This window comes from Triticum aestivum, chromosome 3B (assembly GCF_018294505.1).
Source record: "Triticum aestivum cultivar Chinese Spring chromosome 3B, IWGSC CS RefSeq v2.1, whole genome shotgun sequence".
Taxonomy (NCBI): domain Eukaryota; kingdom Viridiplantae; phylum Streptophyta; class Magnoliopsida; order Poales; family Poaceae; genus Triticum; species Triticum aestivum.
The window spans coordinates 721937724-721964021 of record NC_057801.1 but is presented as its reverse complement, the minus strand read 5'-3'; the positions used below and the strand labels follow the sequence as shown (position 1 = coordinate 721964021).

Sequence of the window (26298 nt, the reverse complement as noted above, 5' to 3'; positions counted from 1 at the left end):
ATTCTGTCGTTTCTTCGGGAGGTCCACGTGTCAGCTTCCCTGTACATACCTAGTTGTTCTGTGGTCTCGATCCCCATTGTCGTAAGATGTCTTTCACTTCACTTCCCTGATTACATTTGTGTTGTGAAGTGCCAAAGTATGATTTATTTTTCACAATTTTTTTTGTCATGATAAGTAGCCAAAGTAGCATTCGATCAGCTCAAAAAAATATACAGGTAGGACTCACAATCTGCCCGCACTAGTTAGCTAGTGGGAGACAGGAGGCTATCAGAGAGCAGAGACCATGGCGACTCCCTGTACCAGTACGCCTGGGTTCACCGGTCCTCTCACGGCACTAAGAAATTGGTCTCCATCATCGGCGCGCGCCACACCACATTCCATCTCTACCACCACCGATCGACCAAGCTCATCTACTCGATGATGCTCCGGAGTCCGGTCGCCATGCGGGCCACGGCCACTTCCACCCGCCCCGCCGCCACCAAATTCTTACTCACCGTCGTCGTCGTCCTCTCCTTGGCCCTGGCCACGTACGCCGTGCCGCTCAGCCGGCCGACCTGCGTGCCCGAGGAGCGGGACGCGCTGCTATCCTTCAAGGAAGGCGTCACCAGCGACCCCGGAGGGCTCCTCACCTCCTGGCGACGAGGATCAGACTGCTGCCGGTGGCGGCATGTCCGGTGCAGCAACCAGACGGGCCGCGTGGTCGCGCTTAGCCTCCGGAACGCGCCGGGCGGGGCCGAGCTCGACGACAGAGGGAACGACGAGGGGGCGCTCGTCGGCCGGATAAGCCCCTCGCTCCTCTCCCTCTCGCGGCTGCGGCACCTGGACCTCAGCCGGAACTACCTCGAGGGCTCCCCCGACGCCGCCCTACCGGCGTTCTTGGGCGGCCTCCGGAGCCTGCGCTACCTCAACCTCTCCGGCATCTACTTCTCCGGCGAGGTCCCGCCGCAGCTGGGAAACCTCTCGAGGCTGCGCTCCCTTGACCTCTCAAGCGACTTCGGCACGCAGCTGTTGCGCTCGTCAGACCTCTCGTGGCTGGCGCGTCTGCCGTTGCTGCGGCACCTCAGCCTGAGCTCGATCGACATGAGCAGAGCACCGGACTGGCCTCGGGCGGTGAGCATGCTCCCTTCACTCAAAACTCTCTATCTCTCTTCCTGCTCGCTTCCAAGCACGAACCACTGGAAACTTCCGGCGGCAGGCTTGCGTAACCTCACAAATCTTGAGGAGCTGGATCTCTCCATGAACCACCTCAACCACCCGGCCGCATACTCCTGGTTCTGGAACGTGACAAGCCTCACTCACATCAACCTCATGGGAACCTTCCTGTCCGGGCAGCTCCCTAATGCACTGGACGCCATGGTGTCCCTTGAGATTCTTGATTTCTCATATAATGGAAACATGGCCACCATGCCAAGAAGCTTGAGAAACCTCTGCAACCTGAGGTACTTAGACCTCGAGTCGAGCCTCGTAGGCGGCCAGGACATTGTCAAGCTGATGGAAAGCCTGCCGCAGGGATGCCCATCCAACAGGTTGCAACAATTGTACCTAGCAAACAATGGTATGGTTGGAACCTTGCCAAACTACAAGAGGTTGAGGCACCTGACTGGTGGGTTGCAAGTTCTTGATCTCTCTTACAACAACCTCACGGGATCGATACCGTTGTCCATGGGAAATCTTACTAGCTTGGGCACTCTTGACATATCTTACAATAAACTCACTGTATCAGTACCAATGAAAAAAATAGCGTGCTACAACAATATAGCGCCGACCTCAAAATATGCTATTAGCGTGCTATATCGCGCTATAGCGTACTATTAGCGAGACGTTGTACACTGATATATTTAGCGAGACAATTCTCAATATGCTATAGCGTGCTATTAGCGATGTTATAGCGTGCTATTTTTTTCAGTGATCAGTACCCACAGGGGAAGGATATTTTGCTGGTTTGAGCACCCTTGTACTGTCCTGCAATCTCCTTGTTGGTAACATACCTGCAGGAATAGGACACTTCGCTAGATTAAGCACTCTAGACCTTCGTGGCAACTACCTCACTGGACATGTCCCGCCTCAGCTTGGTATGCTCTCTAATCTAACTTACCTGGACATTAGTCTCAATGATCTTCATGGTGTGCTCACGGAGGAGCACTTTGCTAAAATGGCCAGTTTAGAGACATTGGACCTATCGCAGAATCCCCTACTCAAGATTCACGTGGATTCAGAATGGAAGACTCCCTTCAAGCTTAGAGATGCAAATTTTTCGTTGTGCATCATGGGTCCCCTTTTTCCTGCCTGGCTCCAGTGGCAGGTGAATCTTACTTACCTTGACATCTCAAGCTCAGGTATAACTGATAAGCTCCCGGACTGGTTCACCATTGCATTTTCAACAATGGATTTTCTGGATATGTCCAATAATTCAATATATGGCGAGTTGCCGGAAAATATGGAGGACATGTCATTGACACAATTCTTTCTCGATTCCAATAGACTTACTGGGCCCATACCAAGTCTACCAAGGAATATCATCTACTTGGATATCTCCATGAACTCTTTATCAGGGCCTTTCCCATCCAATCTTGGAGCTCCGGGACTAGAAATGCTGCTTATGTTCTCGAATGGCATCGTGGGTCATCTTCCCGAATCAATCTGCCATTCACAGAAGTTGATAGTCTTAGACTTAGCAAACAACCTTCTCGTTGGAGAACTACCTTCATGTTCTAGAATGGAATCCTTGAGGTACCTGCTGTTAAGTAACAATAGCTTCTCTGGACCATTCCCACCATTTGTACAGAGCTGCAAAAATTTGGGTTTCTTGGATCTTGCATGGAATAACTTATCCGGAACATTGCCGACGTGGATTGGCAACTTGGTGCAACTGCAATTTGTACGGTTGAGTTATAACATGTTCTCTGGGAAGATCCCGGTCATCATCACAAAACTCAAGTTCCTTCATCATTTGAATCTAGCAGGAAATAATATATCCGGATCCATCCCACTGGGTATGTCAAACCTAACAGCAATGACACGGATGGCGGTAAGGATTGGCTCGTTTCCTTATCAGGCGTATGCAAATGCGGCGGGTGAAGGTGGAAATAGCTTGTCCGTTGTTACCAAGGGGCAAGAACTTAAGTATGGTGTAGGAATTTTGGATATGGTGAGCATTGACTTATCCTTCAACGGGTTAACTGGGATAATTCCAGAGGAAATTGCTTCTCTTGACGCACTGTTAAACATAAATGTGTCTTGGAATCGCCTGAGCGGTAAATGTTGGAAATATGCCCTAGAGGCAATAATAAAAGTATTATTATTATATTTCCTTGTTCATGATAATTGTCTTTTATTCATGCTATAACTGTATTATCCGGAAATCGTAATACACGTGTGAATACATAGACCACAATATGTCCCTAGTGAGCCTCTAGTTGACTAGCTCGTTGTGATCAACAGATAGTCATGGTTTCCTGGCTATGGACATTGGATGTCGTTGATAACGGGATCACATCATTAGGAGAATGATGTGATGGACAAGACCCAATCCTAAGCCTAGCACAAAAGATCGTGTAGTTCGTTTGCTAGAGCTTTGCCAATGTCAAGTATCTCTTCCTTTGACCATGAGAGCGTGTAACTCCTGGATACCGTAGGAGTGCTTTGGGTGTATCAAACGTCACAACGTAACTGAGTGACTATAAAGGTGCACTACAGGTATCTCCGAAAGTATCTATTGTTTTATGCGGATCGAGACTGGGATTTGTCACTCCGTGTAAACGGAGAGGTATCTCTGGGCCCACTCGGTAGGACATCATCATATGCGCAATGTGACCAAGGAGTTGATCACGGGATGATGTGTTACGGAACGAGTAAAGTGACTTGCCGGTAACGAGATTGAACAAGGTATTGGATACCGACGATCGAATCTCGGGCAAGTAACATACCGATAGACAAAGGGAATTGAATACGGGATTGATTAAGTCCTTGACATCGTGGTTCATCCGATGAGATCATCGTGGAACATGTGGGAGCCATCATGGGTATCCAGATCCCGCTGTTGGTTATTGACCGAAGAACGTCTCGGTCATGTCTACATGTCTCCCGAACCCGTAGGGTCTACACACTTAAGGTTCGATGACACTAGGGTTATAAAGGAAGTTTGTATGTGGTTACCGAATGTTGTTCGGAGTCCCGGATGAGATCCCGGACGTCACGAGGAGTTCCGGAATGGTCCGGAGGTAAAGATTTATATATGGGAAGTCCTATTTTGGCCACCGGAAAATGTTCGGGATTTTTCGGTATTGTACCGGGAAGGTTCTAGAAGGTTCCGGAGTGGGGCCCACCTGCATGGGGGGACCCACATGAACGTGGGTAGTGGGGGCAAGGCCCCACACCCCTGGTCAAGGCGCACCAAGATCCCCCCTTAGAAGGAATAAGATCATATCCCGAAGGGATAAGATCAAGATCCCTAAAAAGGGGGGATAACAATCGGTGGGGAAGGAAATGATGGGATTTCTTTCCTCCCACCTTGGCCAACGCCCCAATGGACTTGGAGGGCAAGAAACCAGCCCATCCACCCCTATATATAGTGGGGAGACGCATGGGAGCTTGAGACGAAGTTCTGGCGCAGCCCTCCCCCTCTCCCAAGTCGTCCTCCTCTCCCGTGGTGCTTGGCGAAGCCCTGCTGGATTGCCACGCTCCTCCATCACCACCACGCCGTTGTGCTGCTGTTGGATGGAGTCTTCCTCAACCTCTCCCTCTCTCCTTGCTGGATCAAGGCGTGGGAGACGTCACTGGGTTGTACATGTGTTGAACGCGGAGGTGCCGTGCGTTCGGCACTTGATCATCGGTGATTTGAATCACGACGAGTACGACTCCATCAACCCCGTTCACTTGAACGCTTCCGCTTAGCAATCTACAAGGGTATGTAGATGCACTCTCCTTCTACTCGTAGCTGGTTTCTCCATAGATAGATCTTGGTGACGCGTAGGAAAATTTTGAATTTCTACTACGTTCCCCAACAGTGGCATCATGAGCTAGTTCTATTGCGTAGATTCTTTGCACGAGTAGAACACAAAGTAGTTGTGGGCGTTGATGTTGTTCAATATGCTTACCGTTACTAGTCCAATCTTGTTTCGACGGTATTGTGGGATGAAGCGGCCCGGACCGACCTTACACGTACTCTTACGTGAGACAGGTTCCACCGATTGACATGCACTTGGTGCATAAGGTGGCTAGCGGGTGCCAGTCTCTCCCACTTTAGTCGGAACGGATTCGATGAAAAGGGTCCTTATGAAGGGTAAATAGCAATTGGCATATCACGTTGTGGTTTTGCGTAGGTAAGAAACGTTCTTGCTAGAAACCCATAGCAGCCACGTAAAACATGCAAACAACAATTAGAGGACGTCTAACTTGTTTTTGCAGGGTATGCTATGTGATGTGATATGGCCAAAAGGATGTGATGAATGATATATGTGATGTATGAGATTGATCATGTTCTTGTAATAGGATTCACGACTTGCATGTCGATGAGTATGACAACCGGCAGGAGCCATAGGAGTTGTCTTTATTTATTGTATGACCTGCGTGTCATTGAAGAACGCCATGTAACTTACTTTACTTTATTGCTAAACGCGTTAGCCATAGAAGTAGAAGTAGTCATTGGCGTGACAACTTCATGAAGACACGATGATGGAGATCATGATGATGAAGATCATGGTGTCAAGCTGGTGACAAGATGATCATGGAGCCCCGAAGATGGTGATCAATGGAGCTATATGATATTGGCCATATCATGTCACAACTATATAATTGCATGTGATGTTTATTATGATTATGCATCTTGTTTACTTAGGACGACGGTAGTAAATAAGATGATCCCTTACAAAATTTCAAGAAGTGTTCTCCCCATAATTGTGCACCGTTGCTACAGTCCGTCGCTTCTAAGCACCACATGATGATCGGGTGTGATGGATTCTTACGTTCACATACAACGGGTGTAAGACAGTTTTACACAGCGAAAACACTTAGGGTTAACTTGACGAGCCTAGCATGTGCAGACATGGCCTCGGAACACGGAGACCGAAAGGTCGAGCATGAGTCGTATAGTAGATACGATCAACATGAAGATATTCACCGATGATGACTAGTCCGTCTCACGTGATGATCGGACACGGCCTAGTTGACTCGGATCATGTAATCACTTAGATGACCAGAGGGATGTCTATCTGAGTGGGAGTTCATAAGATGAACTTAATTATCCTGAACATAGTCAAAAGACCTTTGCAAATTATATCGTAAGCTCGCGCTTTAGTTCCACTGTTTTAGATATGTTCCTAGAGAAAATATAGTTGAAAGTTGATAGCAGCGATTATGCGATCAGTAGAAAGCTTATGTCCTTAATGCACCGCTCAGTGTGCTGAACCCCAACGTCGTTTGTCGATGTTGCGAACATCGGACATACACGTTTTGATAACTACGTGATAGTTCAATTAAATGGTTTACGTAGAGGCACCAAAGACGTTTTCGAAACGTCGCGGAACATATGAGATGTTTTGAGGGCTGAAATTGGGATTTTAGGCTCATGCCCACGTCAAGAGGTATAAGACCTCCGACGATTTTCTTAGCCTGCAAACTAAGGGAGAAAAGCTCAATCGTTGAGCTTGTGCTCAGATTGTCTGAGCACAACAATCACTTGAATCGAGTGGGAGTTGATCCTCCAGATGAGATAGTGATGTTTCCCCAAAGTCATTGCCACCAAGCTGCTAGAGCTTCGTGATTAACTATAACATATCAGGGATAGATATGATGATCCTTGAAATATTCATGATGTTTGACACCGCGAAAGTAGAAATCAAGAAGGAGCATCAATTGTTGATGGTTGGTGAAACCACTAGTTTCAAGAAGGGCAAGGGAACAAAGGGATACTTCATGAAACGGCAATTCAGCTGCTGCTCTAGTGAAGAAACCCAAGGTTGAACCCAAACCCGAGACTAAGTGCTTCTGTAATAAGGGGAACAACCAATGGAGCAGCATTACCCTAGATACTTGGTAGATGAGAAGGCTGGCAAGGTCGATAGAAGTATATTGGATATACATTATGTTAATGTGTACTTTACTAGTACTCCTAGTAGCATCAGGGTATTGGATACCGGTTCGGTTGCTAAGTATTAGTAACTCGAAATAAAAGCTACGGAATAAACGGAGACTAGCTAAAGGTGAGCTGACGATATATGTTGGAAGTGTTTCCAAGGTTGATATGATCAAGCATCGCACGCTCCCTCTACCACCGAGATTGGTGTTTGCGTTGAGCATAGACATGATTGGATTATGTCTATCGCAATACGGTTATTCATTTAAGGAGAATAATGGTTACTCTATTTTTGAATAATACCTTCAATGGTCTTGCACCTAAAGGAATGGTTTATTGAATCTCGGTCGTAGTGATACACATTTTCATGCCAAAAGATATAAGATAGTAATGATAGTACCACTTACTTGTGGCACTGCCATGTAAGTCATAATGGTATAAAACGCATGAAGAAGCTCCATGTTGATGGATCTTTGGACTCACTCGTTTTAGAAAAGTTTGAGACATGCGAACCATGTCTATTGGTGTATACGCATGAAGAAACTCCATGCAGATGGATCGTTTGGACTCACTTGATTTTGAATCACTTGAGATATGCAAATCATACCACATGGGCAAGATGACTGAAAAGCCTCGTTTTCAGTAAGATGGAACAAGATAGCAACTTGTTGGAAGTAACACATTTTGATGTGTGCAGTCCAATGAGTGCTGAGGCATGCAGTGAATATCGTTATGTTCTTACTTCACAGATGATTCGAGTAGATGTTGAGAATATTTACTTGATGAAACACAAGTCTGAATTATTGAATGGTTCAAATAATTTCAGAGTGAAGTAGAAGATCATTGTGACAAGAGGATAAAATGTCTATGATATGATCATAGAGATGAATATCTGAGTTACGAGTTTTGGCACACAATTAAGACATTGTGGAAATTGTTTCGCAATTAATACCGCTTGGAACACCATAGTGTGATGGTGTGTCCGAACATCATAGTTGCACCCTATTGGATGTGGTGCGTACCATGATGTCTCTTATCGAATTACCACTATTGTCCATGGGTTAGGCATTAGAGACAACCACATTCACTTTAAATAGGGCACCACGTAATTCCGTTGAGATGACACCGTATGAATTATGGTTTAGAGAAACCTAAGTTGTCGTTTCTTAAAGGTTTGGGGCTGCGACGCTTATGTGAAAAAGTTTCAGGATTGATAAGCTCGAACCCAAAGCGGATAAAATGCATCTTCATAGGACACCCAAAACAGTTGGGTATACCTCCTGTCTCAGATCCGAAAGCAATAAGGGATTGTTTCTAGAATCAGGTCCTTTCTCGAGGAAAAGTTTCTCTCGAAAGAATTGAGTGGGAGGATGGTGGAGACTTGATGAGGTTATTGAACTGTCTCTTCAACTAGTGTGTGGCAGGGCACGGGAAGTTGTTCCTGTGGCACCTACACCAATTGAAGTGGAAGCTTATGATATTGATCATGAAACTTCGGATCAAGTCACTACCAAACCTCGTGGGATGACAAGGATGCGTACTACTTCAGAGTGGTACGTAATCCTGTCTTGAAGGTCATGTTGCTAGACAACAATGAACCTACGAGCTATGAAGAAGCGATGGTGGGCCCGGATTCCGACGAATGGCTCAAGGCCATAACATCCGACAGAGGATCCATGACTTTGGAAGAAATACTTGATGGTCGTAAGGACGTTGGGTAAAGATGGATTTTAAAAGGAAGACAGACAATGATGGTAAGTATCACCATTAAGAAAGCTCGACTTGTCGTTAAAGATGTTTTCCGACAAGTTCAAGGAGTTGACTACGGTGAGGCTTTCTCACTCGTAGCGATGCTAAGAGTCTGTTGGAATTGGATTAGCAGTTACTGCATGATTGATGAAATCTTGCAGATAGGATGTCAAAACATTGTTTCCTCGACGTTATACTTGAGGAAAGGTTGTATGTGATACAACCGGAAGGTTTTGTCAATCCCAAAAGATGCTAATAAGTATGCAAAGCTCCAGCAATCCTTCTAAGGACTTGAGTGAGCATCTCGGAGTTGGAATGTATGCTTTGATGATGATCAAAGATTTTGGGTTTGTACATAGTTTATGAGAAACTTGTATTTCCAAAGAAGTGAGTGGGAGCACTATAGAATTTCTGATGAATATATGTTGATCAGAAATGATGTAGAATTTCTAGAAAGCATATAGGGTTATTTGAAAGGTGTTTTTCAATAGAAAACCTGGATTAAGCTACTTGAACATTGAGCATCAAGATCTATAAGGATAGATCAAAATGCTTAATAGTACTTTCAAATGAGCACATACCTTGACATGATCTTGAAGGTGTTCAAGATGGATCAGTCAAAGAAGAAGTTCTTGCCTGAGTTGTAAGGTACGAAGTTAAGACTTAAAGCTCGACCACGGCAGAAGAGAGAGAAAGGACGAAGGTCGTCCCCTATGCTTCAGACGTAGGCTCTATAGTATGATGTGCTGTGTACCGCACCTGAAGTGTGCCTTGCCATGAGTCAGTCAAGGGGTACAAGAGTGATCCAAGAATGGATCACAGGACAGCGGTCAAAGTTATCCTTAGTAACTATTAGACTAAGGAATTTTTCTCGATTATGGAGGTGGTAAAAGAGTTCGTCGTAAAGGTTACGACGATGCAAGCTTGACACCTATCCGGATAGCTCTGAGTAGAGAGACCGGATACATATAATGGAGCAATAATTTAGAATAGCTCCAAGTAGAACAGTTGTTTGGAATAGCTCCAAATAGAGCGTGGTAGCTGCATCTAGGAGATGACATAGAGATTTGTAAAGCACACACGGATCTGAAAGGTTCAGACCTGTTGACTAAAACCTCTCTCACAAGCAACATGATCAAACATAAAACTCATTGAGTGTTAATCACATAGTGATGTGAACTAGACTACTGACTCTAGTAAACTCTTGGGTATTAGTCACATGGCGATGTGACCTGTGAGTGTTAATCACATGGCGATGTGAACTGGATTATTGACTCTAGTGCAAGTGGGAGACTGTTGGAAATATGCCCTAGAGGCAATAATAAAAGTATTATTATTATATTTCCTTGTTCATGATAATTGTCTTTTATTCATGCTATAACTGTATTATCCGGAAATCGTAATACACGTGTGAATACATAGACCACAATATGTCCCTAGTGAGCCTCTAGTTGACTAGCTCGTTGTGATCAACAGATAGTCATGGTTTCCTGGCTATGGACATTGGATGTCGTTGATAACGGGATCACATCATTAGGAGAATGATGTGATGGACAAGACCCAATCCTAAGCCTAGCATAAAAGATCGTGTAGTTCGTTTGCTAGAGCTTTGCCAATGTCAAGTATCTCTTCCTTTGACCATGAGAGCGTGTAACTCCTGGATACCGTAGGAGTGCTTTGGGTGTATCAAACGTCACAACGTAACTGGGTGACTATAAAGGTGCACTACAGGTATCTCCGAAAGTATCTATTGTTTTATGCGGATCGAGACTGGGATTTGTCACTCCGTGTAAACGGAGAGGTATCTCTGGGCCCACTCGGTAGGACATCATCATATGCGCAATGTGACCAAGGAGTTGATCACGGGATGATGTGTTACGGAACGAGTAAAGTGACTTGCCGGTAACGAGATTGAACAAGGTATTGGATACCGATGATCGAATCTTGGGCAAGTAACATACCGATAGACAAAGGGAATTGAATACGGGATTGATTAAGTCCTTGACATCGTGGTTCATCCGATGATATCATCGTGGAACATGTGGGAGCCATCATGGGTATCCAGATCCCGCTGTTGGTTATTGACCGGAGAACGTCTCGGTCATGTCTACATGTCTCCCGAACCCGTAGGGTCTACACACTTAAGGTTCGACGACGCTAGGGTTATAAAGGAAGTTTGTATGTGGTTACCGAATGTTGTTCGGAGTCCCGGATGAGATCCCGGACGTCACGAGGAGTTCCGGAATGGTCCGGAGGTAAAGATTTATATATGGGAAGTCCTATTTTGGCCACCGGAAAATGTTCGGGATTTTTCGGTATTGTACCGGGAAGGTTCTAGAAGGTTCCGGAGTGGGGCCCACCTGCATGGGGGGACCCACATGAACGTGGGTAGTGGGGGCAAGGCCCCACACCCCTGGTCAAGGCGCACCAAGATCCCCCCTTAGAAGGAATAAGATCATATCCCGAAGGGATAAGATCAAGATCCCTAAAAAGGGGGGATAACAATCGGTGGGGAAGGAAATGATGGGATTTCTTTCCTACCACCTTGGCCAACGCCCCAATGGACTTGGAGGGCAAGAAACCAGCCCATCCACCCCTATATATAGTGGGAGACGCATGGGAGCTTGAGACGAAGTTCTGGCGCAGCCCTCCCCCTCTCCCAAGTCGTCCTCCTCTCCCGTGGTGCTTGGCGAAGCCCTGCTGGATTGCCACGCTCCTCCATCACCACCACGCCGTTGTGCTGCTGTTGGATGGAGTCTTCCTCAACCTCTCCCTCTCTCCTTGCTGGATCAAGGCGTGGGAGACGTCACCGGGCTGTACGTGTGTTGAACGCGGAGGTGCCGTGCGTTCGGCACTTGATCATCGGTGATTTGAATCACGACGAGTACGACTCCATCAACCCCGTTCACTTGAACGCTTCCGCTTAGCGATCTACAAGGGTATGTAGATGCACTCTCCTTCTACTCGTAGCTGGTTTCTCCATAGATAGATCTTGGTGACGCGTAGGAAAATTTTGAATTTCTGCTATGTTCCCCAACAGTAAAATCCCAGAAAATATTGGGGCCATACAGTCACTTGAGTCACTCGACCTCTCAAAGAACATGCTCTCTCGCGAGATCCCTTCAAGCTTGTCAAAGATAACATACTTAAGCTTCTTGAACCTATCTGAAAACAATCTTACAGGGAGAATACCACCAGGCTCTCAGCTTGACACCCTGTACCAGGAGCACCCATCTATATACGATGGCAACAGTGGGCTTTGCGGACCTCCTCTTCAGAAGAATTGCTCGAGAAATGGTACATCAACGCAAGATGGTCAGAACAGAACTGGCCATGGTTTTGAGCCAATGTCTTTTAGATTTGGGCTTGTTCTGGGTCTCATTATGGGCCTCTGGTTGGCGCTCTTCACCCTTCTATTAATGAAAGCATGGAGGATTGCTTATTTCCGCCTCTTTGACAAGTTGTATGATCAGATATATGTGTTTGCCGTTGTTAAATGGAAAAGATTGGCCAGAGCAGGAACAACAGATTAGGCATCACAAAGTAGCCGACGTTACAGATCTTAATAAAGAGCTTTGAAGACCCGTGCGGCATACAGATAATTCTGATGATCACATGATGTCTATTACGTGTGTACAACAATAATCCTGGTGTATTCCCTGGAATATGTGTGTATTACTTGGCAATCATCATTTGTACCCCATATTTTGTGTTCTGTGAGTCATATACTCCCTCCGTCCCATAATATAAGAGCGTTTTTTACAGTAACGCTCTTATATTATGGGACGGAGGGAGTATACACTTTTTTTTCGGGGGGAATCATATATATATACTACATGTGAATATATTTTTTAGAGACGAATAGACATGAATATGAATGTATAATATGTATTAACCCGCAAAAAAAAGTGAACCAACCTATGTTTAGATGATTAGAGGGACAGTGGTATCCTCAGCCCATCAGGGTTCAAGTCCTGGTGATCGCATTATTCATGGATTTATTTCACGATTTTCAGCGATGCGCTTTCAGTGAAGGAGACGTTCCTGTCGACGACGAGGCGCCTACGGTGACTTCGTAAATCTCAAGATGATATGCCGATTCAGTCTCTCGAAAGTGTTCATAGAGATAGAGTGTGCGTGTGTGCGTTTATAGAGGTGAGTGTATGCGCGTATGTATAAGCTCTTGCGTTTGTACTATGTTTAAAAAAACCCGCAAAAAAGAATACGAATGCATTACACGTGAATGGATACAGATATTCTCGCAAAAAAAAGAATGCATACAGATAATTCTGATGATGTCTTGTACGTGTCCTTTTGTATCCCTGGAATATGAAGTTGTTACACATGAATATGTCTTTTTAGAGAAGAATACATGAGAAGAATGCAATCAGACGCTTGCGACTTGGATGGATGGATGGAGTCGCGCGGCAAGTAGCTCGTGCCATGCAATTTTGTCCGGTCGACCGGTCGATGGCTTAGCTTAATTAGGATGACTTTTTGGAAGTAAAAGAAAGCAAGCATACACGCTGATGGACTGACTACAATCAGTTGAAGCTACCACTGTCCTCTCCAGCAGATGGGTGCAGCCATCTCGTCTCCGGCTTGGTGGTCTCATGGTCGATCATCAATTCAACATGGCCATCGTTCGTTGGGTGAGAGTAATTGTGTAGTGACCATCAGAAATTCAGACAGCCTAGAGGCAAAAAACAAAAAGGGAAAAAAAATCAGCTGATAGGTGATAGCCATGCCAGGTCAGCGTAGCGAGCAAAAGACGCCTAAACCATAAACCCTGTAAAAATCCCGTGTGTCTAGCATCTCTCCTTTAGGAGCTCCCCGACTCAGCTTCCCTGTACATACGTAGTTGTGCTGTGGGTATAAATTTTATGTAATAAGTACTTACAATCTAAGAGCTTGGCCCAGATTACCGTTAGACCCAATGATTCACCTTTTTAGAAGGGCTTAATGAGAATGAAAGCAACTTTCTTTCATAGAACTAAATTCATCATTGGAAACGGTAATTGACGAGATTCTGGAAGGATATGTGGTTAGGGAAGACATCTTTAGCCACACAATATCCATCTCTCTATGACATTATACAGCGTAAGGAGGCATACGTTGCTACAGTGTTACAGTCCAACCCTCTAAATATTCAATTCCGGAGACCTTTGATGGGAGACCGATGGGAAGCATGGCTACATCTGGTCAGAAGGTTGATGGATGTGAACCTCTCTGATGAGCCTGATAGTATTCACTGGAAATTAACTACGAATGACATTTTCTCATTGAAATCTATGTATTTGTACCTAATTGATTCTAGTCCGATTCCGAAATCGATACATATTTGGAAGTTCAAAGTCCCGTTAAAAATCAAAGTCATTATGTGGTTTGTTCACAAGAAGGTGGTTCTGACAAAGGATAACTTGGCAAAATGTAATTGGGAGGATAGTCAAAGATGTAGCTTTTGTGATTATGGTGAAACCATTAAACACCTCTTTCTCGATTGTCCGCTAGCCAAACTATTATGGTGCTTAGTTCATATAGTTTAATATCATCCCTTTAAATAGTACTCACACATTATTTGGGATGTGGCTTAATGAAGTAGAGACAAATATTGCGAGTCATATTCGGATAGGAGTATGAGCATTACTTTGGCCTTTATGGAACTGTAGAAATGACATGTCTTTTAACAGACAAACTTGTATAAATTTTTTGCAGGTTATCTACAGGGCCACCGCTTGGATCAGTATGTGGTCGTTACTCAGTCCTGGAAGCATGAGAGGCTTTGGTTACGGGGTTTGCCCGATGTGAGATGGTAGCTCGGGATATCCACAACCGGTTTGGATGGCGGTCCAGTAATAGGATAGGTATTTAGTCATATCGTCCTATTTCCCCCGATTGTGGCATATTATACTTTCTTATTTTCCTTCAGCTCTGAGCGAGCTTGTGCTGGAACACAGACTTATCGGTCACTTTGCCTAATAAAGAGGTTGCATGCATTATTCTGATGCAGAGGCTGGAGGTAATCCTTCTTTTCAAAAAAAAAAGGTGTTATGATATGTGGTCTCGATCACTTTTGTCGTTGGCATACGACCATGTCCTTCACTTCACTTCCCTTCCCTTCCCTGATCACACATGCATGCACTTTTTTTTGAAAAGGGGAATATATTAATTCGTGCAGATACAAATTATACCCAACCTTGCACCTACAAATTGTTGCAATGATATCCAGGATGCGCACAACCAAAGAAAAAAATAAAAGAGAGAAAAAAACAAAGAACCCGCCACAATCAACTTCTCTTAGCAGCCGCACACAAACCACAACTAAATACAACACTCGGAAAACATAAAAGGTCCCCAAAAGCAACGCTTTCAAGAAAGAAACAGTGCACAAATCGTTGCCCGATTCAAGATCTTAGATTTTCACCCTGGAGAAGTTCGAGATCTCAAAACAATTCCTTCAACACGGCAATTATTAGACAAAACCAATGAAGACGAGACTTTAGATTTGCACATAGACCATCTTCTTTCCGTGTGATCTGTGTCAAGCGCTCAAGTTTGTCGGTCGATTTCCCTCTCAAGGCTGGGGCACGGACGAGAAGGCCCTGGTGGAGATCCTCGAACGGTGAACCGCGACGCAGCACGTCGAGATCCGCCGGGCCTACGTCAGCCTCTAGACATCAGGGCCATCTCCAACAGAGAGTTAGGGAATAGGGAATGGCGACCGGGCGGGCGACCGTGGCTGCGGCACCCCTTGCCGCCGGTGATCGCCGGCGTGTCGGTGGCCGGTTCTGGGCCCTTGCAGATCCCGATGAGGAGGATTCAGATGACGATGGCGATGGGATCTCGATGGCTTCTCCGCCGTTACCGACTCTGTCCGACGTGATCTGTGAGTTTTTTAATTCGGGGTACGACGAGGATGAGGTGGCAATGACAATCGACAGGGTTCTGCCACCTGATGATCCGACTAGACTTGGGCTGCACGCGGGAGAGAAGAAAGAGATGATCCGTCACGTAATTCACCGGAGAACGGCGGCGACGGCAATCAAGCCATGGAAGGGTCCCATCCCGAAGGTAAGTCTTCCGAATCTTACTCTTTTCGATTTGATTAGACCGGAATCTTGGATTACAGTTAAGCGGAAAAAGAAATTTGCGCGCCGGGCAATCGCTTCCAGGACGCCGGCGGCTGCCGCGGCGGCACTGCCGGCTAGGGAACCGATCACGATCTCAGATGTGCGAGCGCTCCGTTTGAATTTCCTCCTGGGCCACTAGCTGGGTGCGCGAGGGGTTGGGCCGGCTCTGAGTGAGCCGGGCCAGGGTGTAGACGGGCCGAGATTAGCTGGGTATGTGGCCCAGTCTAACCCGAGCACTATACCGACTCGCTGCGTCACCCCATGCACGGTCGATCCTCACGTGGTTCTGCCGTCGTCTCGGGCTAGGGTTCTTCGACGCGGCCGACCAGGGTTTCGTGATCGTGGTGCTGGACATGCTAGATGTATCCCTCCCCTCGTGGCCATGGCTGGCCGAGGGGCTGCTGCGCCGTCTGGAAAAAGTCCCGCGGCGGGGGCTGCTGGCCGCGGTGGGATCGCGCCGCCGCCGGAGATTGGCCGTGATGGGAGTGGTCCGAGGTCAGGAGCTTGCTGCGGTGGGTCTGCCCTGCTGCCGGGCGCAGGTGCCGCTTGGGCTGCCACGGAGTTCACCGGCCCTAGGCCGCATGCGGGCGGGGCGCCGCACGGCGCGGTTGGGCGCGGTGGTGGAAACCCGGGGGCTCGGCCTCCGGTGCCGGTTGTGGTGCCGCAGCCGGCGGCGGCTCGGGGAGGAATGAACGTCGATCCCCGCCCACCGGTGCCGAACTCGACCGCGAGTGCTTCTGCGGGCAGGGGTGGTATGGAGCATGGACCGAGGCCGCCGCCCCTGGCGACCAGCCTGCAGCCTCGTCCGGTGGCGCCTCAGTACGGCGCGAGGCCGCCTTACTTTGTCGCACGGCCCTCGCAGCATCGGGTTGCACTGGTGCTGATGCAGGCACCGCTGCCGAAAACTTCCGCTGTTCAAGGTGCTTCGGGGGCGCCCCGGGGTCAATGGGGCGATGACAGTTATAATGCATATGGTGAAGGTCAACATCGAGGCTCCTCATCCACGGGTGGTGGTCGGGTATATGCTTGGCAGAGCGATGGTTCGGCAGAGAGGCCTTTTATGGGTCCTACTGGTGGTTTTGTTGAGGGGGCGTCTGGCCCGAGATGTCGACACCGGGGTGGCTTCCGCGGTCATCGTGGTGGTCGAGGCGGTCAAGGTGGCCGGTATCGTCCACGATAGCTTCCTACGACCGTTGTTGTTGAGCAGACGGCCGTTGGCGGGGCTGCCGAGGAGCCGGGGTTATCCGGTCAGGCTATAAAGGTGGTGACAGCGCTCGCTGATGTTGAGGTTCCTGGGAATGAGACCATGGGGGCTGTGCCTGTGGAGGCGTCTGATAGGGATGACTCGGATAGGGCGTCCAAGTGGGCGCGCAAGAAGGAAAAAATGTTATGTTATCGTTGTGGCGAGAAGGGCCATTTTATTGCTGAGTGCATGGTGGAATTATGTGATACTTGTGGCAAACCGGCACATGACTCGGGGGAATGTCAGCTTTTGCGAGATCAGGCACCGTCTCTTATGATGTATGGAGTGTAATGTGCTGAACTCACGTTCTTTGAGTCTCCGAACGAGAGGGAGGTTCCTGACGAGGCTCAGAGCATGACCACTGGGTTGTCAAAGTGACCAGAGGAGAGGTCTCTGAGACACAGATAGTGCAGTGGCTCCGGGAGTTAGCTCCAGGGGACTTCCATTGGGAGGTTGTCAGTCTCGAGGAAAATTTGTTTAGGGTTGAGTTCCCTTCGGTGGAGGATTTGCAGAGACTCCTAAGTTTTGGGATGTGCAAAGTGCTCGGTACAGATGGTATCCTTGAGTTCCATGAGAGGAAGCTGGTTGAGCCTCAGGGTAAGCCTCTTACTCAGGCTTGGCTGCGTTTTTTCGGGGCTCCCTCGAAGCCTATGCAGGATGCTAGGGTAGTGGCTAGCTTGGGCATTATGATGGAGAAAACTGAGCGAGTGGATATGGCGTTTAGCAGAGCTCACGGGGTAGCTTGTCTACTGGTTAGTATTTTGGACATTGAGTTCGTGCCTGATGTGGTCAAGTCTTCATATCGAGGCCATATTTACAACCTAGTGATTGAGTTTGAGGATGAGAGCCTGTTCGCCGAGGCGGCTACCGGGACTGATGTTGATATGCACGAGGGAGATGACAGTGCGGGAGCTAAGGAGATACCGGGCGATGATCCTGGACGAGAGTTGTCCAAGGGACCGGGGTCCGTTGCTCAGACGACCGGGGATGGACGGTTCCACCCTCCTCGGTGCCTACGACTTCTTTGAGATTTGGGTCTCTCGAGCCTGCCTCTGCACCTCCGAGACTTTGGAGTGAGCGGGTGGAGTCCGTCGAGGCTCTTGAGCACACGTTACCTGCTTTGGATTTTGAGGATGTTGTGTGTCCCATCCTTGGGGCTTCGCCGATCTTGGTCAGGGGAGAGGAGGAGGAGGCTCCATCCCATGTTGTTGATTCTCCTCAGATCAAGGGTCCGACGGTGGAGGTCTCTCCCTAGGGAGGGGGTCCGGGGCTGTTGGTCTCGGTTCCCTCTTCTTCTGTCGTGATGACGGAGTTGGAGGTGGTGGTTCCGATTTACGAAGGGGGCTCGGGGCAGGTGACCTCGGCGCCCTCTTCTCCCATTGAGGTGGACGAGGACTCGGTGATGGAGGCTTTATCTTTGGGAGGGGGTCCGGGGAAGGTGGCATCGGCATCCTCTTCCCCTCTCGCGAGGCCGGAGCTGCAGGCGGCAGTTCCGATTCCTGGAGGGGGCTCGGGGCAGGTGGCCTCGGGGCCCTCTTCTCCTGCGGCGCCTAGGGTGGCCGGCCCTACGGTGGCGTCGGTGAGTCCCTCTTCCCAGAGGGCCGGGGTGGATGGGGAGCTCGGGCAGGTGGCCCATGCTCCCCCATCCACCGGCTTGGAGCCGTCACTCTATCGTGGGGCGCTACCGACGTCAGCAGTGCCGTTGAGCGCCCCACCGTTGTCCGTCCAGCTGGATCGTCGGTGGAGGCTGACCGGCTGCCTGTTTAGGGTGAGGCAGGAGGGCCCACCCCGGGCAGGATCACTCGGGAGGAGGTGATTGCGTTTGGTGGGATTCCGGACCCGGTCTCTGAGGGGCGACGTTTGAGCTGCCGTCTCCAGGACCATCTGGAGGTTGACGACATACAGCAGCGGTGCGCCATGAGGGTGGCCAAGCTTCATGACGTTGAGGTCACTACTGGTATGTCGGTTAATACCTCTAATTACATCTTGCATTTTACTAATGATGAGATTGTTAATAATGCAAACCAATTAGGAATTTCACTAGGTAGTAATGAAAGTGAAATTTCAAATTCCGTTAATGATATCCTGGATTGAGAGGCAGAGCGGGCTTTAGAGTTGATTCGTAACTTAGCAGCGGTTAAACCCATGAATGATTCCAATATTGATGCTTTGGGGGTCAGAGTGTTTGATAATTTTTGTGCGGATCTTGCTACTACCCTCCCTGAGCCTGAGGAGGAGGATGAAAGTTTTGATAATGTTGTAGTAAGACCTCCTGAGCCTGGTTGTGAGGACCGGCTGGAGAGTAGACATTCCTAAACGCAAATGGAAGCGGAAGATCTACCCGACGTCCGCAGTGCGTAGGAGTGCTAGGATCCGTACAGGTAAAAAAATTCATGACGAGATATGAAAGGAATCTTTTGAAATAGCAGAGGTCTCAAAGACTTGGCTAAAAGAAGGTTTCTTGCAGAGGCGTCTATCGAGCATAGGTTGGACTTTATTGCATTGTCGGAAATTGGTAGAGATAATTTCTCGCCACAATTTCTCAATACTTTATCGAGCGGTATTGATTTTGATTGGCATTGTCTGCCACCGCGAGGAAGATCGGGTGGGATCTTACTCGGAGTTAGATGCGATTCGCTCGAAGTCCGAAGTGTGGTCATGGGAGATTTTGCTGTTAAGTTTAGGGTGCGGTCGAAGGCTGATGGGTTTAATTGGGCTCTGGTGGCGGTATATGGTGTCGCACAGCCCGAACTCAAACCTAATTTCTTGGCTGATCTAGTTAGGATTTGCGGCTCTGAGCAGCTCCCAATCCTGGTGGGGGTGATTTTAACATCATTAGAAGGCGTGATGAGAAGAATAATGATAACTTTGACGGCAGATGGTCGTTCATGTTTAATACTATCATTGAAAGCTTGGATCTGAGAGAGATAGAGCTTTCGGGAAGAAAGTTCACCTGGGCTAACGTGATGCCAAATCCGACATTTAAAAAGTTGGATCATGTACTGGCTAGTGTCGAATGGGAATAGAAATTTCCCTTTGTAACAGTTCAGGCACTTTCTCGTGGTATTTCTGACCACACACCTCTATTTCTTGACTCTAGGGAGGCCACCCACCTAGGAAACAAAAATTTATTTTCGTTCGAGCTCGCTTGGTTTGAAAGAGAAGGCTTCCTTGATCTCGTAGCCAGAGAGTGGGCTAAGGATGTAGGAGGTAGGACTGCGCTTGAGCGTTGGCAGAATAAGATTAGGCACTTGAGAAGTATCCTACGTGGATGGGCTAAACATCTTAGCGAGATTTATAAGGTCGAAAAGGAACGGCTCCTTACCCTTATTCAGTCCCTAGATGTAAAAGCAGAAACCACGGTTCTGCCAGCCTCAGAGCTCCATGCCAAGCTTGAGGCGGAGATGAGGCTGAAAGAGCTTCTTCGTGAAGAAGAATTAAAGTGGGCATTGCGGGCCAAGGTCCGAAGAGTAGTCCAGGGGGACGCGAACACTCAATTCTTCCACATGATCGCCAATGGCAAACACAGAAGAAGAGGATCTTTCAGCTTGAACAAGATGAAGGAACGATTCTTGGTCAGGAGAACCTAAAATTATACATTACTGAGTATTACAAGCAGTTGTTTGGGCCTCTAGAGGATAACTGTGTGTCTCTAGATGAGTCTAGGATTGAGGATGTGCCTCAACTTACTGCTGTTGACAATGATACTTTAGCTTCTCCTTTTTCTGAGAAAGAGGTGTTTGAGGCCATATCGCAGATGAAAAATAATAAGGCTCCCGGCCCGGATGGATTCCCGGCTGAGTTTTATAAGAAGTGCTGGCATATTATTAAAGGGGATCTGTTGCCGTTGTTCCATGATTTATTCTCTGGACAGCTTCAGCTTTTTCAACTGAATTTTGGAACGATAACCTTGCTTCCTAAGAAAACATAGGCTGTGAGAATTGAGCAATTCAGGCCCATCTGTCTTCTTAATGTTAGTTTCAAAAATTTTACCAAGGTCGGGACTAATAGGATCACACAGATTGCACATGCTGTGGTGCAGCCTACTCAAACTGCTTTCATGCCGGACAGGAACATCCTCGAAGGGGTTGTGGTCCTTCATGAAACGCTCCATGAGATTCACACGAAAAAACTACATGGAGTTGTTTTTAAGGTGGATTTCGAGAAAGCGTACGATAAAGTCAAATGGCCTTTCCTTCAACAGGCCTTACGCATGAAGGGTTTTGATGAAGCTTGGCGATGCCAGGTAGAATCTTTCACGCAAAATGGGAGTGTTGGAATTAAAGTGAATGACGACATAGGTCATTATTTCCAGACACACAAGGGCCTGTGACAAGGTGATCCAATGTCTCCTATTCTGTTCAACATTGTGGTTGACGTGTTGGCAATTCTGATAGGTAGGGCAAAGGAGGCCGGTCAGGTGGGTGGCTTGGTGCCTCATCTAGTTGATGGTGGTGTGTCCATCCTGCAGTACGCTGATGATACAATCATCTTTATGGAGCACGACCTGGCAAAAGCGAGAAATAAGAAGCTGGTGTTATGCTTATTTGAACAATTGACTGGATGGAAGATTAACTTTCATAAAAGCGAGTTGTTCTGTTTTGGTAGAGCCAATGAGGAACAAGAGGCTTATAGGCAATTGTTTGGATGCGAATTGGGGGCATTACCTTTCACGTACTTAGGTATACCCATTCACCATCGTAAGCTGACAAACAGAGAATGGAAGTGCATCGAGGATCGGTTTGAGAAGAAACTGAGTTGCTGGAAGGGCAAACTCATGTCATATGGAGGCCGATTAATTCTTATTAATTCGGTGCTCACGAGTATGTCTATGTTTCTCTTATCTTTCTTCGAAGTCCCAGTTGGGGTTAGGAAAAGGCTGGACTTCTATCGATCCCGATTCTTCTGGCAGAGTGATGAACTAAAGAGAAAATACCGACTCGCCAAATGGGATATCATCTGTCGACCAAAGGATCAGGGGGGCCTTGGTATTGACAATCTTGAAGTCAAGAACAGATGTCTTCTCAGTAAGTGGCTGTATAAGTTATCAGTTGAGACTGAGGCAACGTGGGCGCAGATTCTCCGTAGTAAGTATCTGCAGTCCAAGACTTTGTCCCAGGCGACAGTGAGACCGACTGACTCGCCGTTTTGGAAGGGGCTTATGAGAGTCAAAGCTGCCTTCTTTAATAGAACAAAGTTTATTGTCGGTAATGGCAGTACCACTCGCTTCTGGGAGGATACTTGGCTTGGTGAAACGCCGTTGGCGCTTCAGTATCCGTCCCTGTATCGTATTGTTCAATGACGTGATGCTCTTGTTGCAACGATTATGCAGTCCATTCCCCTTAATATTCAGTTTAGGAGGATGCTTGTTGGTGACCGGTGGGAAGCATGGCTTCATTTGGTGAGTCGACTGATGGAGGTTCAGCTAACTCATCAGCCCGATCAGTTGTGTTGGACGCTTACTAGGTCTGAAGAGTTCACAGTCAAGTCGATGTATATCGATGTCATTAACTCTAGTGTTATTCCTAGTTCCAAACATGTTTGGAAAGTCAAAGTTCCTTTGAAAATTAAAGTGTTTATGTGGTTTGTACATAAACAAGTAATTTTAACAAAGGATAATTTGGTTAAGCGCAACTGGACAGGATCTACTAGGTGTAGTTTTTGTGATCGGGACAAAACTATCAAGCACCTCTTCTTTGATTGCCCGTTGGCGAGAGTTTTATGGCACACAGTGCAAATTGCCTTCAACATTACTCCTCTGAACTCGGTCAGTACGTTATTTGGAACGTGGCTTGTTGAGATAGAGTCCGAAACAGCTAGACACATTCGCGTCGAAGTATATGCATTGTTATGGGTAATTTGGAACTGCAGAAATGATTTGGCTTTTAACAGAACAACAACTATTCTTTTTTGCAGGTTTTATTCCGAGCTACCGTTCTGATCCGTATGTGGTCCTTACTCACTCCGACGGAGGCCAGTGAGCGTTTGGTTACTGGATCTGTCCGATGGGAGATGGTAGCGCGGGATATCTTCAACCGGTTTGGATGGCGATCATGTAATAGGATAGGCGATTAGTTTACCTATCTTTGTTATGCCAGCCGGTTGTGGCTTCTGGGCCTGGAGTTTTTGGCGTTGTGGCTTTTTATGAGCTTGTCGTTTGTTTGTTTCCAGACTTTACAACCTTGTTGAACCGCTTTATTTATTAATAAATATGGTCGTATGCTATTTTCTGATGCAGAGACCGGGGAGTCTCCTTTTAAAAAAAGATTTGCACATAGACTCACTGACGAGAAGAACACGAATCAGGGGTTCGCATCTGGGACTGGACGCGGTGTAGCAGACGAGTAAGACCGGGGGTATTCCTCCTTTTCAAAAAAAAAAGCAGACGAGTAAGACCGTGATGCGTCGCCGGATAACAACCACGAGACGAGGAGACAAGATGAGACACGCACTTGCCGTGCGAAATAGACCGGGCGATGTCTGGGACGTGGCCACTGGCCAGGGACACAACATCTGCTGGACGGATGCAGATCCGACCATGGAATTATACAGTGCGGAAAGAAAAGCAAGACCGTGCACGGCCTCACGGAGCAAACACGACAGACGCGTAAGATTCTAGCTACAACTGTGCGTGTGTGGCAGTGGTGTTATTAGTAGTGCCATCACCGATGACGTGTACTACCTTCATCCGGGTTTATTATCCCTGCAATTTATGTTAAGTTCTAACCGTAAATTTGACTAACAAAAATATGATGTAGATCACAGGATTTATACTGTTGGATTCATATTCAAAAGAGGTTGCAATGATACTATTCTTTGTGATATATAACTTATATTTTTGTAGTTAAACCAAAGCTAAAAGTTTAACCTAAAATACAAAGAAGATTAATAAAACGAAGGTAATAGTTTAGTAGTACAATTACTCTATAAGATGTGTGGCTACAACATCCATCGACTATCACATCAACAATCGGGCTACATGATGCGGGTCATATCACAAATGATGACAAATCACATAGGGGTTGTGAAAACCATTGCCGCTCGCCCGAGGAGAGGAACATGGGTTGTTTGGATTTGGCCTATGCTGGCCCTGCCAATTTTGGCACCCCAATTATTTGGCGGCCAATTTCACCACCGACGGCTGGCCAAAATATTAGCGCTAAACTGAACAAGGGGAGCTGAAGAGGACAGGACACACCAATTCTTTGGTGCCCATCCAAACGCGTAGGCAAGGCTCAGTTGACGCCAAAAAGTAGGCGGAGCGTCCCAAGGATCCAATCTAAACAGCCCTTTGTTTTCTTTTTTGCGGGCGAGAGTAACTCTTTTCTCGCTAGTGCTCTGTTGGTTTCTTCCTTCTCCGGCGGTCTTTGTAGTATCATCGGGAGTTAAGATGAAAAAATATTGACGCGAGATAATAGATCTTGTCTATACTTATAATACTATGTTTGTGTATCTTTTGCGACGTCAAGTCCGTCATGTGGATAAACAGTACTCGATCATGTGGACCATCGTTTACGTTATTAGGCCTTGCTTGGATTGAGTGTACAGCGCGTTTTTTGTTGTCATTTGCGAATTTGCCTGCATTCTACATGTCTTAATTGGGCATGGCTGAGCCAAAACATGCAAAAAACCAACATATGCACCGCGTTTGGTCGTCCGCATCTAGGCTTTCTGCATTAGAGGATCAGTTTTGGCATGTTATTTGGTGTCATGCATTGTCTCCACTCACGCAACTCCACAATGTTTGGTTATATACACGGGATATGATTAAGAGTTAACACCTACACATACACATAGAGTTACAGTAGAGTTCCTTTACAGTGTGCTCGCAATGGCGGCGTCAGTGTAAGCCGAGGGAGAGGAAGCCGAGAGAAACGATGCCGGCGGCAGCGCCACACACAACATGGCTTCCATCCGACAAGGTTGACAACTACACATAACACCGGTGACGCCATGGCGCTGAGGAAGAAAAATATGGAGGAGAAATGCAGTTTGCAAGCCATGGTCGTGTCAGTGCATGAGGACACAGAGGAGGAGGCCAAAAAGAACAACGCTGACGACGGTGTCAGTGTAGTAGGACATGAGCGAGAAGGTCGAGATGAACGATGCCTACGGTGGCTTCAGTGTAGCAGGATGTGGGAGGGAAGACGGAGAGGAACGACCACCACCCGAGTGCACCAGGACGCGGGAAAGGAGGTTGAGAGGAACGAGTTCGGCAGTGGCGCTAATGCAACAACACGTGGAAGAGGAGGCCTAGAGGAATGAGGCCGACGGTGGCGCCAGTGTAGTAGGACACAGTGGACACCGCGATTAAGGAGTGTCATTAACACACACCACACATATGCGTATGTACGTTCCAACGAGGAAGAAGTTAGATCCACTCGTCTACGATCGTCGATATAGAAAATATGTAATACGAAAGTCGTGTAAAACTGCAAGATGAAGCCACGGTAAAAGGAAGTTTCAAACGGTCGACCGTGCGCGACGAATTCGACAAAATTCGTCAAAAATAGATCCAAAAATGAACACGAAATTAAGCATTTACAGTAGACGAAACTACGAAGCGATCGCCTGAATGAAACCTTAACATCGATGTGCATCTTTTTCATGTAGAGCTTATCTCGAATTAAAGCACCTTTGTGTAGATTAGTAGGGACGAGGAAGAAAGGAGATTAGATAGGAGCTTACCATAGGTAGGAGATGATAGCAGGTATAGGGTGTATGCTAGCTCGCATCCTTCCAGCCTCCTCTAGTGCAACAGGGCCCTTCCATGCGTGCTGGATGTGCCTCACCTTGGCATGGTTCACTGGAAAGTGCCAATTTGGACGTTCCCAGCGGGTCTGTGTGATGCGGGCGAAACAGTAAACACACCCAAGCATACAACCCATTTTTCTTTACGCGTGGGCCTGGTTGGCCTATATGCGGGCTACCAACCACGTTCTTAGTGTGCCCCTTGGTGTTTAGTTCGCCATGCATCCTATTTAAAAAGGACATTAATCTACTTCAATGATTCAATGACTGTTCGTTGACGAATTATTTGTTCGACAACTTGCCTTATAAGGGTATATTCAACGCGGACACTATAGACGCCCCATCTGTCTGGA

At 47.2% G+C, this 26298-nt stretch overlaps 1 protein-coding gene across 1 annotated transcript; it reads left to right on the top strand.

The window, feature by feature from the left end:
* Positions 1-320: 320 nt before the first annotated feature.
* Positions 321-14637, top strand: LOC123067754 (receptor-like protein EIX2). Its single transcript, XM_044490414.1, has 3 exons — positions 321-1555; positions 1995-3254; positions 14537-14637. The coding sequence occupies exons 1-3, from the start codon at positions 418-420 to the stop codon at positions 14635-14637; spliced, it is 2499 nt and encodes an 832-aa protein (XP_044346349.1). The 5' UTR covers positions 321-417.
* The last annotated feature ends 11661 nt before the right edge of the window (positions 14638-26298 follow it).